The sequence below is a fragment of the Neocloeon triangulifer genome, unplaced genomic scaffold (genome assembly GCF_031216515.1).
Source record: "Neocloeon triangulifer isolate White Clay Creek 2 clone unplaced genomic scaffold, ASM3121651v1 ptg000004l, whole genome shotgun sequence".
In the NCBI taxonomy this organism is placed as follows: Eukaryota; Metazoa; Arthropoda; class Insecta; order Ephemeroptera; family Baetidae; genus Neocloeon; species Neocloeon triangulifer.
The window spans coordinates 998,435-1,015,553 of NW_026775547.1; the positions used below are offsets into that span (position 1 = coordinate 998,435).

At 37.1% G+C, this 17,119-nt stretch overlaps 2 protein-coding genes across 2 annotated transcripts in view; both read left to right on the forward strand.

Moving 5' to 3' along the window:
* The window catches only part of LOC132193642 (poly [ADP-ribose] polymerase tankyrase-1-like), a 161,079-nt gene that overhangs the window by 136,559 nt on the left and 7,401 nt on the right, over positions 1-17,119 (forward strand). The window lies entirely within an intron of this gene.
* LOC132193404 (E3 ubiquitin-protein ligase SMURF2) lies at positions 76-16,963 on the forward strand. Its single transcript, XM_059614048.1, has 12 exons — positions 76-230; positions 11,071-11,109; positions 12,003-12,111; positions 12,401-12,904; positions 13,271-13,425; positions 13,598-13,844; positions 14,116-14,464; positions 14,522-14,740; positions 14,801-14,979; positions 15,069-15,206; positions 15,265-15,587; positions 15,783-16,963. Exons 1-12 carry the CDS (start codon positions 176-178, stop codon positions 15,965-15,967), a joined length of 2,502 nt encoding a protein of 833 aa, XP_059470031.1. The 5' UTR covers positions 76-175; the 3' UTR covers positions 15,968-16,963.

Here is a 17,119-nt window from a genome sequence, read left to right on the forward strand (position 1 = left end):
TCCAACATGGCCGCCGGTGTTACCCTGTACGGAGACACCCTCTGTTGGCGGGACGCGAAACCACTTGGCGAATTCTACGTCCGTCTCATTTCTTGCTGTCAGTGAGCGAGTGGAAGTGGAGTTGGAGTTTGCTTTTGCTGCGTGATGTGATGTGTTGACGAAAAGGTGTCCGAAAATGTCAAATACAGGCGGGTCCAGACGCAACGGGACCATGAAGATCCGCGTGACACGTAAGTACCAAGCGCCCTCCTCGCACGCACATCCCCGTTTCGGGCCGAAAACGCCCTGGTCGGCGTCTGTCGCGGTCGGCAAAACTCGAAAGTGGCTTTGTTGTTCCGTAGCCAACATGGCCACCGAGCAGCAGCAGGGCATGGGTTAGGTGGAAGAATAAACTAACAGGAAGCGGTCCAGCTACAAGCAAACGCACTCGCCAGCTTTTCTCACGCAATTTATTTCGCACTTCTTGCCGCATTCCTCAGCAAATCGGCGCCGCAAAAACGTAGTTTCAATCCGGGAAAGGCGTCGCTGGTTTCAGGGCGAGCCTGAAAACCTGAATGTTGTTACGTACCTGAAAAGGATGCTGGATGCGAAAGGTGGCGCAACACCCAGGTTGAATAAAAAATAAAACGTGCGAAACGCCACGGGAATTTTTGATCCAGTTTTTATTGATGATTTTTATTGTTTTTGATTAATTTAAGACTGAAAGCACCTGTTAATCCTATTATTAAAGGGTTGAAGGGCAAATTTTAATGAACAATTAAACAATATTATTAATTAGAAAAGGATTAATTTTATTGTTCAAATTTCTTCAGATTGCAACTTTTTAATTTATGGACTTGTTTTGAAAGTGTCCAATTATAAATAATTAGGTCTCGTCGGGGTTAATTGTTAATTCCATTTTATCTATTGATTCAATTAATGCATTATTTATTGCATTTATTTGAGAGGCTTCAGAGTGAATAGTTGGATAGGCTAGAATCCTAATCAAGGGCAGACCTCACTTTGATGACCGCAAATAAAAAAAACGGACAACATTGACGTCAGCGAATCAAGCAACTCAATATTGCAAAAGGGAGAAGAATATTATTCAAATTTCAGCGACAATGTTGTCAGTGATTAATTCACTTTTCATTCATTCCTGCAGCGTGAAATCCAAAATTACAAACTATTATTAATATTATTAACATTTTTAAACAATCTGGTTATTTTAAATAATGAAAGATTTAAAAAAGGGGATATTCTTAATCAGCTTTAAAATCTTGCTCCAGAATTCAAACGAAAAAGATATTTTTAAGAGGTTTTTGGTGGTTTTACTGAAACTGTGCGAAAAAAAATTGGCATTTAGGAATGGAATACAAACCAAAATTTTAATTTAGAAATTAATTTTTGAAATGGCTCAAAAATTAATATTTTTGAGTCACAAAATATCAAAATTATCTGAGGAGAAAAAGATATTTTTTAAATTTCATATTTTGCTAAACAATTTATCATTTTGACTTGTTTGGAGGAAAAAAAATAAATGAATTGATTAATTTTTAAAATTTCTAAAAAATTTGGAAATGCTTTATATCATCAAGTGAAATCTTATTTTTTTTTTATACTTTTACTTTTTCAACCTCAACTTCCTTAAAATGCGACCAAAAAATATGACATCTTAATCTGCTTCCTGTAAAACTAAATTATTCATTTGATAAGTCATCCTCGGTTTTGGTCTTTTGGTCAGGAAGTTTCCGAATATTTGAACTTTTTATCATTTAAAAAAATCCCACGCCCAAAGTTCCAATACCGGGTATCGACCACATCCTTCCGATTGACGTGATTCATGTAAATTGTCTTCTTCATTCCCACAACTTCTCCATTCACGAAAGTGGAAGGAAACGGAAAAGGATCCAAAGCGATTTTTGCTCTTTTTTTTCCTGTGGGCGAGATGTTGCGTGAAATCGAAGCTGCCCCCATCCTGAGTGTCAGCTGGAGAGGAAGGGTGACGGCTCCTCTCAAGGTACCCACTCGACTCCTCTTCGCCGCATTCCAGCGAATTATTAGCCGGTTGCGGCACCACCGACCGGAAACCGCCGCCGCCGCCGAGCGCGATACAGATCGGACACGACAATTAACCCGCGGCTCCATTATGTGCGCGTCATGCGCCTTTTGTTCGCAATTCGCGTGATTTGAATTTTCATCCGAGCCGCGACTCTTTTGGAATTGTTTACTTTTCACTTGCGAAACACTGCGCATTTGCATTTAGGTGAATAATTTGTGATGCAGAAGTGTTATTATTTTAATTTGAAAATTTTACGAAGCTCAAACGCAAATTTGTTTGCAATTACAAATGTTTTTTTTAAATAAAAATCACGAATTTCTTAATTTATAGTTAAAATTTTATTCATGCAAATTTTTTTTTTAAATTACTCAATTTTACAGTTTTTTTTATTTTTATCACATACAAAGCACAACGGATAAAATAAATGTTTTGGGTAATTAGGGAATTTATTAATTGAAGTTGAAATTGGCATTCTTTATTTTAAACCAAAGTTTTAAACTTACATTTTCAGCGAAAAATTGTTCATGTTATAATTAAATTTCGATCTATTTCTTATATGAAAACCAAAACAACCACAGTAACTTCAAATCACTTCAAATGATTAAAGATAATAACTGCATTTTATTATTACTTTTATTGTTTATTTTCCTTGGTAAATAAAAAATAATTGGAAATAAGAAGATTTTTTCATTTTTAATGATTTTTAACTAAAAAAATGACGATTCAGACGATTGCATAATTATATTTGTCTTTCTTTAATAAGCTTATGTTACCGTAGTTGGTTCAAATGCCAATATCCTCTAGTGTTTTTTTTTCTTTTCAAAGAATAGCAGAAACCATTGAAGAGTAATTGCAAGAAAAATGTAACAATTTCCACCCTGTTTCTATTTATTGCTAGTTAGTCGTTTTTTATTCAATTCAAAGCAAGAAAAAGTGTCATTTTTTTATGTCGTCAAAGCGCTCTTAAAACTGTTAATTATTATTATTTGTTCAATTTTTACATAACTTTTTCCACAAGAATTTTAAAATTTTAATTACTTTTTAATTCTCCAAACTGCACTTATAATTTACTTATAAACAATTACTTTTTTAATTCCTCATATTCTTTTTGTAAATTTTTGTAGTGAAAAATGACATCCAATTTTTTTCTAATAAATGAAGCTAAAATTTTCACCTAGATTTGCAAGATTAATAATTTAACATTGTGATTTTGCAAATCTAGTTTTTTATCGGATTTGCGCAAACTTTTACTTATAATTGATAGTGATCGAAGCCGTTTTTCACCGACAATAAATCGCGGAAGCGGATAAGTGGCGGTATCAGATCGGCACCGCGAGTACCGCAGAGAAAGTGGCCGCTTAAATCGTGCACAGATAAAGCGTGAGAAGAGGCGAAAAGGGTCAGGTGCCCGTGGTGTCACCAGCCGGCGCGAGTTGCCCAACAGGATGACACTTCAACTTGCTCCCAATTAATGCCTTTTGCCGGAGCACGCGTGCGGTGGGTGGCTGCGATGGTGACCTACTTGTTGATTCTTATCTGCGCCGGCTACCGATTTTCTTTCTTACGCGATTTGATATCGGCCAATCTCGCGGGTGTTTGCTCTGATAATCTTTTCATCGTCAATATTTGTCTTGTCATTGCGCTTTCATTTCTTTATGAGTGTCTCAAATTTCTAACCTTATCAGAAGCAATTCAAAGTATTTATCAGTGTTTAAAAACAAAAAATCAATCAGTTGATAACAGTTTGATTGTACAATAAAAATACTCCATTTTTTATAAAAACTGTACAAAAAAAGTTGGAAAGATTGAAATTTCTGGTGATTTGAATTTTAAGTCCTCAATTTATGGACAAAAAATTAGTATATTAATTAATTTTATGAAAGTATTTTCATCAAATAATTTATTTTTTAGCAAAATTGTAAAACTGATAAAGAATTTTTCCAAAAATATTGATTATCTGATGAAAATACATTTACAAAATTAATTTATGTACTAATTTTTGTCAAAATAATTTCACAGCTCGTGATTTGTGGCTGCAGCCCGCAGCCGAAACATGTAGTGTAGAGCAGGATTTTTTTCCTTCAACAATAAACAACTCACGAAACCCATCAAGGAAAAGCAGACTTTTAATTCAAATCACCATGAAACAATCCTCGATCGTGAAATTCTACTAAAAAACCTATACAAAAATAAAAAGCTGTAAATTTTGTATTATAATTGATTTTAATTTTCCCTCATATAAAACATAATTATCAATATAGTGAGATTTATTTTCCGACTAAATTTTGTTCTCTACCAAAATTAACTAATTTTATCCAACTTGTGTCTGTTGAAAATTTTACATTTTTTTGAAACCAGTATTAATTTAATTTTAATAAGACTTAAATTAAAGACATATTTTGCTTTTTTAATTTGAAAAAGTTCTAATTATTTCCACCAACCAAAGCTTTTAGATTTAGGTGTTCAAACCCGCGTTAGACTTGAAAACCACCGACGTACCCATTAACCAACTAATTCGATCACATTCTCAGTCGTCTGTGTCCTTTTGGAGACTTTGAAAGAGACAACTCGTTTATCACTCAAATTAGTATAGTCTGCGGCGTAATTAACTCGGTCGTCTGTTGCGAGTCCAGACTGAGAGTCTCCGATCCAATAAATGTGTCGACGGCTCGTTTGCTCTGATTGGCGCGGCGAGACCTGCAGCTGATTTGAAAGAAAAAAAATCGAAGGGAATTCGTGACGGATGCAGGATGAAGAGGAAGCTGCCGATGATCGCAAGAGTAATTCACGGCGCAGCTGCCAGGGTGCTGCGCAAACAGGTGTGCGTTGCCAGACGTGCGTCCGTCGCTCTCTCAGCAACAAGATAGCGGGTCGATTACAATATTACAAATAAAGCCTCGTTCGAAATCAAAGAAAGAGAGAAAAACTCACTTTGTTTTCCCACTGATTGCGAGTGTGAGAAATAATGCACTGCATTCTGGATTCGACAATGGAGGAAAAATTACTTTCACTTTTGAATAATAAAAAAATTCAATTTAAATATGATTATGACGCAATAATAAATAAATTATTAAGTAGAATTAAAACGATTTTATTAATGTTTAATGGTCCATTTTTCCATAAATTTTGAATTTTCATATCAATGTTTGGTCCCAAAACAAAATTTAAATTTTTATATTAAGATATATTAAATTTTTGCCCAACAAAACATGTGGATAGAAATTTCAAAATTCACAGTAATAAAAGATTGAATTCGAATAAAATTTTCATCTTTTTTCTAAAATCTATAGTTTTTTTCTTTTCAGAAACTCTTTGTAATTAAAATAATATAATTTTCAATTATTATTATTATTATTTTTTTTTAATGCGTGCAACTTTGTTTTGCCCAATGTGAAGTGGCTCGGTTTGTTTTGATATGAAAGCGTCTCACTCACTGACTCGGCAAGTCTGCGGCAGCTCCCGTTTATTTTGCTATTTTCCTTGCTGCACAGAAAATGTAAATACATATATATACGTGTGGTGTCTGATTGCGGCCTAAAAATATGCTCAACTCTGCGTCTGCAACTTGTGCGCTCTCAATTAGCGCCATGTGTTTGCAGAAAAGGACGAATGGGAAAGCGCGATGCGATTATTTTCATTACGTGCCGTTGCCTCGCAGGATTCTAGAAAAATTGCAAAAAAAAAACTAAGAATAATAAACAAAAAAATTTATAAAAAGAATAACGCGTAGGTTTTTAAAGTTTTAAATTTTCATTGTTAAAATGTAAATGAATCAAAGAAGAATTAGTCAATATCAGTATATTTGTTCGAAAATTGTAAAAATATTTTTAATTTGCGGAGTTTTGAATTGATTTAGAAAATTTAAGCAATTTTCTGTTAAATTAAAGATTGGCGCAAAATTATCACATAATTCACCGTGAATGCAATTAATTTTAATTTTTGGTCTATGGAATTTGGAGGTAAGGAACCAGCATTCCCCTTTGGTGCTCAGCGATCCGTGTCACACCCGGCGTCCGTCCGTCCTGCTTCCCCCGTCCACCTCCTTACCAAGCATTTTTTTTTTTTTTGCAAATTAACTTGCGAGGAACACGCGCCGGAAACTCGTGCCCTCGCACTTCTCGTCGCGCAAATGAACACGGTCGGAAGCCGCACCGAACGCTTGCGATTTACTTTACGAAATTGAATGCGTCTGGTAAGCGGGCCGGCTTATTTGCGGATTTGCATAGATTCTGAGCCGCAGCACTCGAGAGGCTTCGGCTGCTGCAAAGGATGAACTCGACCTGCCGTAAAAAATTAAAACCGCTGCTCTTGATGGTTAAAAAAAAATGACCACAAAATCTACTTTGGAGAAGATTTTTTACAGGATTCGTCTTGAATTGCTTTAAAAATTTGATATCATTTTGGCTACGAGAAAATTGTGACAATTTAAGTTAAAATATTTGTTTAATTTTTTTTCCAATCAAGGACAAATTGAATGAATTTTACCAGCACAAGTTATAAATCAATTTATGAATTTGGAATTTTTGGTAAAAATGTTTTTGTAACAAACATTTTAATTTGAACAAAGAGGCTGAAATTTTGGTCGATTATTTTCGCATTAATAATTTTCTGCTTTTAATGACTTTAAAATTTAGTAGGGTTCCACCTTTTATTAGTACCGAAGCAGATGGAGACACATTTTTACGTTTGCTACAAATTGTTATTCCGGATATTTCTCAACCGCTGGGGGCAGTGGTCCGTGTCGGCCTCACGTGTGGCTCCCTCGGCGCGATGGTATCACCACCTGGCTCGCGCGAGTCAATTATATTTTATAAGCCGGCATCTCGCTGCTCTTTTTCTGCTACGCACTTCCAAGCTTCCAAAGAAGAAGCAAAACGCGGCCGCGTATGAAACAGAAATTCAAATTATCGAGATTCGCTCGGCCGAGGCGAGGAAAAAGCGCAGCATTAACAGAGGATGCAGCAGCAGCAATTAAAAAGCGGCGCGCCGCTGAACGCGCAGGTTAAGTGATGCAGTTTTACGTCCTTTGGCAATGCAGACCTTGAAGTGAAAAAAAAAATTTGTAAATACAAAACAATAATTGAAAGCATAATATTTAAAAAGAGTTCTTTCCTAAATTGAGAGCCATCATTAGCAAAAAGTAATTTAAAATTTAAATTCAATGAAGAACACAGGAATTTTCATTATATTTTGAAATATTTTTATTTCAAATTCTTTCAGTTCATTGCTAAGCTTTTATCTTTCTTTGAAATATCAATAATTATTTAAATTCTTTTATTTTTCTTACCTCTTTTTGAAGTGTTTGTTTCACAACTTGGGCAGACACAACGTTATGTCAAGTTTATTATTATTTTGAAACGCATCTCGCGCTATTTGAACGTCTGGCGAGAGAAGCAAAGTGGTTCGTTGGCGGTGCCAAAAGCGTGCGTAAATATTTCGAGGGCAAATATAGACTCGGCAGTGAAAGTGCGAATGGCATGTTTGCTTTGTGAATAATTCCGCGCCCATTCAACTGCCCATTCCGCCACTGATATTGCAATTCACGGCGACGTTTTTTTTACCAACGATAACAGCTCTCAAGGATAACACTTTTCATTTTTCGTCAAAATTCACGCTTTGATTGCGCCGACACCAAGAGCAAATTTCCCACGTCGGTGTGGCGAATCGAATGCGGATTGTCCAACGAAGCTTCCACTTCGGCCACTTTTTGTCGTTAATAACCAAACTTCTGCTTCGGCAATGATATTTTCAAGTCATTTTCCTAATTTTTCTACTTTTAAAATTGATAAACGAATAAATCTTCAATAAAAATCTATAAAAACCAATTTTTTTATCTAAATTATCTATTTATTTTCATTCTAATTAATTTTTATGCATTCTTATAATTATTTTAAATTTATGACAAATAAACCTGTTGTAAAAAATTGCTTATTTTAAATTTTGTGTTTCGCTGTACCAAATTCATTTCAATTTCTATTTTTATTGTGTCGAAACTCTTCCTGCTCTTGAACCAATCTTTTGTTTATGTTTATGTTGGCGACCGCAAAGCCATTTTCAAAATCACGCGGTGCCCGACGCGGTCACGGCAATTTCGGAGCGCAATGAAATTAGCCAAGGAAGTGAACAACTAACAGTACTGGCAGTTGCTGGAGAGCAATTAGCCGCCAATGATAAGGCACGCCATCCGACCTGTTATTATTTTTTTATGTGTTTCTCTCCCAAATATGTAACATGAGAGCTCTTCTTCGCGCTTTTCTGCCAAAGAATTCCATTGTGTTCATAGCACGTTATGAGAGAAGAACCCTTTCTCTTCCGCACGGTGTGTAATTTATGTTGAGCCGAGAAAGGCGCTCGTCGTCATTATTATTTCACGCGTAATTATCTCATGCGGTTGCACCGAATTCCTGCGAATGCGTGAAACTGACAATTTCGCCTGCATTTGCATTTTTCGCAAGTTGCTGCGGCCGTCGCTGTCTATTGTAAGAAAGAACGCTTTCATCACTTGGTCTGATAATTATTGTAGTCTAGATTGTCAAACCAATCCTGCGTGACTTGGTTTCTATAAAGAAATGAGTTAAGGAGAAAATTTTATTTAATATGAGATCAAAATTTATGTTAAAAATTCACTCATATATAATTTCGTCCAGATTTTAATCAGTCTGTTAAATTGGTTACTTTAAATCTTGCGTTATCAATAAACCATCTACATCTTAAATGTTTTGGTAGATTCGGGTTGCATTCGGTTTTTCTTTTAAAAATGAAAATTAAAAAATTTAAAATGAATAAAACAAGAAAATCTGAAATTTTCTACCTGTATCTTGTAAATTAATTTAAAATTCAATAATTTTTTTGTTACTGTTTATTTGTCGACAAATAGACCTAGACAACAATCAATTTAAAATTATTATTAAGAATTAAGTAGAAAATTTCATTATTTGGGTTTCATTTATTCAATTTTTTTTAATCCGTTTAAATGAGAGAAATTCACTTTTTGAAGTCACTGAACTGTCATTACGAAATCAGCCATCCTTGTGTTGAGCACTCTCGCGAGATAGCTCCCAAAAAATCCGTGAGAGCGCACCATTTTCACCGGAATACATTATTTTTAAATCTGACAATTAAGCTGCTGCCGAGACGTCACTGATCTCATCCGTCTTGTGCAGCACCGAGAGCGGTGCGGCTGCAACTTGGCGCTGCATCGATTCACTCACAGCGATGACCTCGCGCCGATGGACCCGCGAGGCGGTGGCCGCGAGCCCTTTTGATCAGGCAGTGATTTGTGGGTGGTCGGGATGAGGAATTTTTCTTTCTTCCTTTCTTCGCCTTAATTTGTTTTCCCGACCGCACGATTTGTGCGCACAAACGCGCGCGTTGTGGGAACAGAATTTTAATTGGGTCATCCGAGTTGGACTGTCTCGGCTGGCCGAGCACCCATTCTGCCCCGGATTGATCTTTGTTGCCGACTCGATATCGCTGCTTGTCATCTATAAATTCGTTCTGCGGCCAAGGGAATTTTTATTTAATCGTGATTTGCGACTCTTCTCATCAAAGTAGATTTTGCAGATTTTTATTTTTTTGTGTTTCTGTTTGTAACTTTGAAATTATATCAAAATTCTTTTGTGTATTTTTATGGTCTTGAGATGACTGACTTTTGCTTAATAATAAAAAATGAAATAACTGAAACGAAAGCCAAACAAAAATAATTAGAATTAAATTAAATCTTCCTTTTTCACTAACAATAAGTTAATTTTGAAATTTTTTAATTAGTTTTTTTGAATTTGCTTTTCATGATTCTCTTTTAAAAACATCTGCAGGAACATGCAATATTTTTTAATCAAGGAAAAAAATGTAATTTAAGTGCCATAAGAATAAAAAATTCGTGTGTTTGACGAACTACAAAGCGTAAATTCGATTAATTTTAAGTCAGGATTAGAAGCCTGACGTGCTCCAACTTAAATGGGCTGTGCTAGGGCGTATTTAGAATTAACACGGTCGGCTACTTTTTTTGACTGGCAGCTTCCTTAAAAGTTTCGGGCGGATGTTACTCAACAATTAGCTGATAACAAACTTGGTGCACTTTCTTATTAATATTCAAGTAGCCCGCTCAATTGCCGCGTGTACTTACAAACTTCGGTCCCTAAACTACGCCCGAGGAATAAATTTATCCTCACCTTGAGAATTATTTTAACTCTTGGCAAAATTAACAATGTTTTTAAAGTAATTAAAAAGATTTATTTAAATACAATCCAGAGATCGTTTCAATATTACTTTAAAATAATTATTAATTTTCCCTTTTTGTTGGTAAATTTAATCTCACTTTCGGTTTTTCAATGGAATAAAATTTGTGCAAAAGTTTTATTTCTCAATTTTGGTCTTAAATTTTGTTGATATTTATTTACAGAGAAATGTAGAAGTAAAGAATACCTTTAATAAATTTTTTCACTTAAAAGCTCAAGGTACTAAATTTAAAAGTAAACAAGTTGAATGCGATGCTCGGCCACAGCAGTAAAGTTAAAAGACTTGGCGGTGTCGATGCACCCAAGCGCTTTTAAACTCTTTTCTCTTGGACCTCACAAAGCTCTTTCTTTTTTTTCTCTCGCACTCACTTATAAAATCCCCTCTCATCCTTCCAAGAGAAACATCAACAAAGCCTGCGAGATAATCCCGACGGCGCGCGGCTCCTCCGCGGCCGATCGACGCCCTATCCTATTCCGGTGCCGCCGTCGCGGCTAATTATAGAATCATAATGCACCAGGAATGCGCCGAATTAAATAGCCACTTCCTCCGCCCGCCTCCAGTTTTGTCGCTTCTCTTTCCCGAGGATAGCGGAAAAAAGCTTTTCGGTGCACTTGCTTCTGGTTTGGGAGATAAGAGAAGAAGTTCGTTCGCCCCTTGCGCGACCCGCATGTCGCCCCGGAGTGAATTTTGATGCGTCCGTCGGCGGGTGGTCCCCCTCCCTCCCCCGTCCCAATTTACCCCGTTATCGTTATATATGGTAATTTACATGTGGGTCTGAATTTTTGTTGCAGTTTTGTGCGCGAGAAGTCTGGCGAGGAAGGATCTCTTCAGTAAGTATAACGTTTCCTCTTCTTATCTCATCTCTCATTATTAAAAAAAAAATTGTTTTTAATTTTAACCAACAAAAAAAATCACAATTTTTTTTCATTCTTTAATAGTGTCCATCATGACTAAAATCAGTCCCAAGCATGAATTTAAACCTGATTGGATATTGATGAACACTTTTGTTAAAGTTTAAAATTAAGTTTTATTTGATAAAAAAAATCTTAAATACTAGACCGGGAACTGGGAACTGGAAATTTGTCTATTCAAAAAGTAATGAAGTTTAACTCTTCCTTTATTTTATTTTAAATTATAAATATTTCCGTTTATTTAAATTAATGATGACTACAAAATGTTTATTGATATAAAGTTATATTTAGGAAAAAAATTATTTTTGTATAAATCTTATCAAAATTAAAATCTTGTTACCTTGATGATTAGTCTAATTTTCACTATACTAAAATTCATTTAAATGTAGCTTCAATTTGAAGCCTTCTAATTTTGTATAATTTACGAATTTCTGTTGTATTAAACTTCAAATTTCCATTCTTTTTATATGAATGAAAATTATTCCCTGGCGATGATAATAATAATATTTTTGACACCGCGGCATTGGTGACTCACGCTGAATTCGTAAGCGTGGTGAATCCCAAGGAATTTTCATCACCTTTTACTTTGTATTTATTTCCCTCAAACTCTCCGTGTTCAGCACATGAAAGTTGATGTGGTCGTTCACTCATGCTCTCTCGCGGCGGCGATTTCCTAAGAGTTTTACGGCCGCGCATTTTGTGGCGTTCGCTCACTTATTGGAGAAATGAAAGAAGCGCCTTTGTTCGAAGAAATCGCCTCTGGGTGCGCGGAAAACGGATCTCATTCATGGTCGCTTCTTCCTCTGTTCCAGGGTTGCCCGACCCGTTTGCAAAAATTAGTGTCGACGGCTCTGGTCAGTGTCACAGCACAGAGGCGTGCAAAGCCACGCTGGACCCCAAGTGGAATCAACACTACGATCTGTAAATATGCCTCTTTTAACCTCAACGCTTTTTGGCACCCACACACTTTCTATATAAGAAAAGGAAATAAATTAAACCAAAAAATATTAAAAAAAAAAAAAAAAAAAAAAATGATTTCCCTTCAAAATTATTTAAACCTTCAACACTTTATTTATAATTCCACCTCATTTTTTGTGACTTTTTAAAACTTTTAACTTTGGTGCCCAAAATTTCGAGTTTTGCCAAATATTTCAGACAGACTTTTATAATTTTTTATACATAATTATTTATGTAAACCAATTATTTTTAGGTACCTGGGCAAAATGGACGGCATTACAATCAGCATCTGGAACAACCGGAAGATCCACAAAAAGCAGGGCAGCGGTTTCCTGGGCTGTGTGCGCATCATGTCGAACACAATCCAACGCCTCAAAGACACCGGCTACCAGCGACTGGATCTGAGCAAGGCCAACCAAGACGATCCGGAGCCGGTCAAGGGCCAGATCGTCATTTCGCTTCTTTCCCGAGACCTGAACAGCACGCCGCAGGGCGTTGGACACAACGCGGTGGTCGACCAGCTCGGCGACATCAGCTGTCCGGACGCTCTTCCGGACGGCTGGGAGGAGCGCCGGACGCAGAACGGCCGCCTCTACTACGTCAACCACAACACCCGCACCACCCAGTGGAGTCGGCCGCTGCGGCCGCAGAACAACATCATTCCCATCAACGGCAATATTACAAACACAAACGGCAATCTCAACAGTAGCGACTCCACCAGCACTCCGCACAGAGACAGCAGATCCGGTAGCACAAGGTGAGGCTTCGGTTTCTTTCTCCTGAAGAAAGATGTAACCAGACAATCTTGGTTGTCCTTTGATCTTGTGGCTGTGATTTTTGTCTCATTTGTAGCCACAAGTGCAGAACTTCTCAGCTGTCAGTGAAAAATACTTATGTCTGTGGGGCAAAAATTTTCTAACAAAAGGGTTCAAAAATTAAGTATTCACAAAATCTTTGAACAGTTCAAAACAAAATTGTTCCTTAACAACCAAATGAAAAAAAAATAGATTTTAAATGAATCAATCAATAATTTGTTTAACAAAACTGCCAATTAAAAAGTTTCTCTTTTTTTAATTTTGATCTTCAACACTTAAATAAATTTGTTTTTGTAATTTTTCTTCAGGGAAAGGAGAAGTGGGAGTTCAAGGGAAGAGGGTGAGAGTAGGAGCAGGCGAGAGAACGGCCAAACGTCAACTTCATCAAGGAGAAGGGGTGGTCGGCATCGAAACCAGCCTCGGGCGCAATTGGTGCAGCCACCGGACCTGCCTGAAGGTTACGGTAAGTGCAACAAAATCAAGTTTCTGAAACGACAAATCGTTCTTTGGCAACGCTTTTGGCATGGCCGGCAATTAGAGCACCTGCGCTAAAATTAACCCCTTCACTTTCGATCGGGTCCTGCACTTGAGAGCAAGTTCAGCAATGATGAAGCCGTCGCATCTGCTTTTTCCAGAAATGCGAACCACCCAGCAAGGTCAGGTCTACTTCTTCCACATCCCGACTGGAGTCAGCACATGGCACGACCCTAGAATACCCCGCGAGCTTGTCGGCTCGAATCTGCCTGACTTGGGACCTCTGCCGTCTGGTTGGGAAATGCGGCAGACCTCCTCGGGAAGGGTCTATTTTGTGGACCACAACAACCGCACCACGCAGTTCACCGACCCCAGACTGAATGCCTCAGTCATTCAGGGCATTATCACGTAAGATATTTCGACATTTTTAATTTCAAAATTTTTATTATTAGCCAACTCCAAAATCTGTAATTTCTTGTTAATATAAAATAGGAGAATAAAATAAACTTCAAATTTTTTTAATAAAATGATATAGAAATAGTATTTAATATTCTACTTAAATTTTAATCCATCTTTTCAAAATGGTCAATATTTAAAAATCTAATATTACAATTTTTTATCCTTCTATACTATTGGTTTTTTAACTGCATCATTAAAAACTATTTTTCCTAAATTTCAGGACTAATGGCTTGCCCAGCAACTCGCCCAGTGGCCCACCTCCTTTGAACTCGGCGCCCTCTTCCATCCCGCCACCCCTGCCTCCTCCAATGAGTCAATCTACCCACATCACGCCCCCAAGACCCGATCCACCTGCCCCCACAGAACGATCCATTGTCACACCTGCTGCCCCCGGACCCAGTGGCAACAACAATGACCCCAAGGACCTGTTGATGGACAGCAGCGAAAGTCTGCCCAAGTACCGAAGAGATTTGGTAGCCAAACTCAAGTGCCTTAGGACAGAACTGCATGCCTTACAGCCTCAGACTGGACACTGCAGACTGGAAGTCACGCGGAAGGATATTTTTGAGGTAACGTTCGGAATTCCTTTCCGTAAAAAGGACGTTGTTGATTTTCAATTACTCCAGGAATCCTATCGACTTGTGATGAAAATGCGTCCTAAGGATATGCGAAAAAGACTTATGGTTAAGTTCCGCAATGAGGAAGGCTTGGACTATGGAGGTGTTGCCCGCGAGTGGCTCTACCTCCTCTCTCATGAAATGCTGAACCCTCAGTATGGACTGTTTCAATACTCAGGCGATGACAATTACACTCTTCAGATCAATCCTGACAGCAATATCAATCCCGTAATTATTGAAATTTATACTAATAAAATTGATTTGCTTAAAATATTTCTCTTCTTTCAGGAGCACCTCTCTTATTTCCATTTCGTCGGACGCGTCATTGGCATTGCTGTTTTCCACGGGCATTACATTGACGGCAGTTTTACTATGCCTTCCTACCGCATGTTACTCAACAAACCAATTACCTTGGACGATATCGAGGATGTTGATCCGGAACTTCAAAGAAGTCTTGTGTGGATGCTGTGAGTATTTTAAAAATTAAACAATTGCTCTAAAAATGTTGATGGGTTTTATGTTATTTAAATACTTAAAATTTATTTATTACTTTCAGGGACAATAATATAACTGGTGTCATAGACACGACGTTTTCCGTTGAGCACAACAGCTTTGGCGAGTTGAAGGAGCACGAGTTGAAGCCTGGTGGCAAGGACATTCCTGTCACGGAGGAGAACAAAAAAGAATATGTCAGGTACAAAATCCAAACATTATTAATTCATCCGCGATTCTAATATTTGTAATCTCTAAAGGCTCTATGTCAACTACCGCTTCATGCGAGGTATCGAGCAGCAGTTTTTGGCCCTTCAGAAAGGCTTTTCAGAATTGGTGCCAACGCACATGCTGCGGCCCTTCGAGGAGCACGAGCTGGAACTTGTGATCGGTGGTCTCGGCAGCATCGACATTGAGGACTGGAAGCAGAACACAAGGCTCAAGCACTGCACCCTGGAAACCCCAGTGGTCAAGTGGTTCTGGCAGATTGTCGAGATTTACAGTGCCGAGATGCGAGCAAGGTTGTTGCAGTTTGTCACTGGCAGCTCCAGGGTGCCCCTTCAGGGTTTCAAAGCACTGCAAGGTACATTATTGTTTTTACTATTCATTTATTTTCTTTGTTTTAATCTACTTTTTCTAATATTTTTTTGCATAGAATTTTATTTTTATTATATTTAATCAAAAAGTTATAGGCGAAATTATTTAAACTCATTTTCCAATTAATTTTTCAAATTATTTTACATTTTATTGTAAAAACATGTATGATGGTTGCTTTCAGGTTCGACAGGTGCTGCAGGGCCCAGGCTGTTCACAATTCATGTGATTGACGCACCAACGGAAAACCTGCCCAAGGCCCACACATGCTTCAACCGCATCGACATCCCAGCCTACCCTTCTTACCAGAAGATGTACGAAAAGTTGACCCAGGCTGTTGAAGAAACGTGCGGATTTGCTGTAGAGTAAATAACTAGGGGCTCGCTGCGACTCGCCCATGGACTGAGATTAAGAATTGCCTTATTGATTAAGTCAGGACGGTCAAAACTCGAGCACATAGATAGGCTTGAATAGGTAAACATTCGCTAAGACTGCACTACCGATCGGGATTACAAGCACGAGCGGAGTTTCGGTGAAATGTGGACAACTGCCAAGTATGTAAACAAATCTATGTCCAAATCGCTTCATATCGGGAAAGAAATGTATTTTTCGGATGGATCTGTTTAAAGACAATTAATCGTAACTGCCCATATCATCCATTGCCTGCGAGCATTATTTTCAGAGTTTTTACCCTGCACAATCACACTCAACCATATCTCTTCACTGCTCATCGACGGTGACCCAAATCACCAAAATCATGTCTACGATTAACAATGTACACATACACAACTTGGATGTATTGATCTATTTTATTGCCTATTTACCCCCATGATGTTATAATTATACTTATTGACTAATGATTACATGATATTTGTGATTCTAGTTTTTAATAATGTAACGAGCAATCGGAGGAAATTTCGTCGATTGCTGGAACGCTGTAAATTTTGTACAAATAATAACTGGGAAGAAGATAGGATGTAACCAAGAATCTTTCACCGACGTAATCTTCAATCGAAATGCACCACATACTTCCTTCAAATGAAATTATTATTATTATTTGTCAAATGTATAATGTGCCCGTGCAGTTTTATTGTAATGATGTCGTTGGTCATCATTTGTGCACTTTTACTATATTATGATTGCAATGCAATGAGCCGAAAAGAAAACTATACTTGCATAAATCTGTACATAGGTTAGTTTTTGTCTTGGTAATTTTTTTTTTAAACTTGACTTCTGTGCACTCTGTCGAATTGCTATTATTTCCGATTAAAAACTATTTTGTGCAGTTCGTAATTTGTAGGTACCTCCCCAGAAATTGCTGATAATAAATACTTATTTACACAATAAAGATCTATTTATGGCATAAATGAATTCAACTTTGTCTCATTTAATCTGGCAAAAAAATTAAATTTCATTAAAAATTTTATTAATTTGTATGTTAATTTTATACTTTGATGAAGTTAAAAAGTTTTCAAATTGATGATTAACTAAAAATATTAAATTTTTAGACGTTTTTAGATG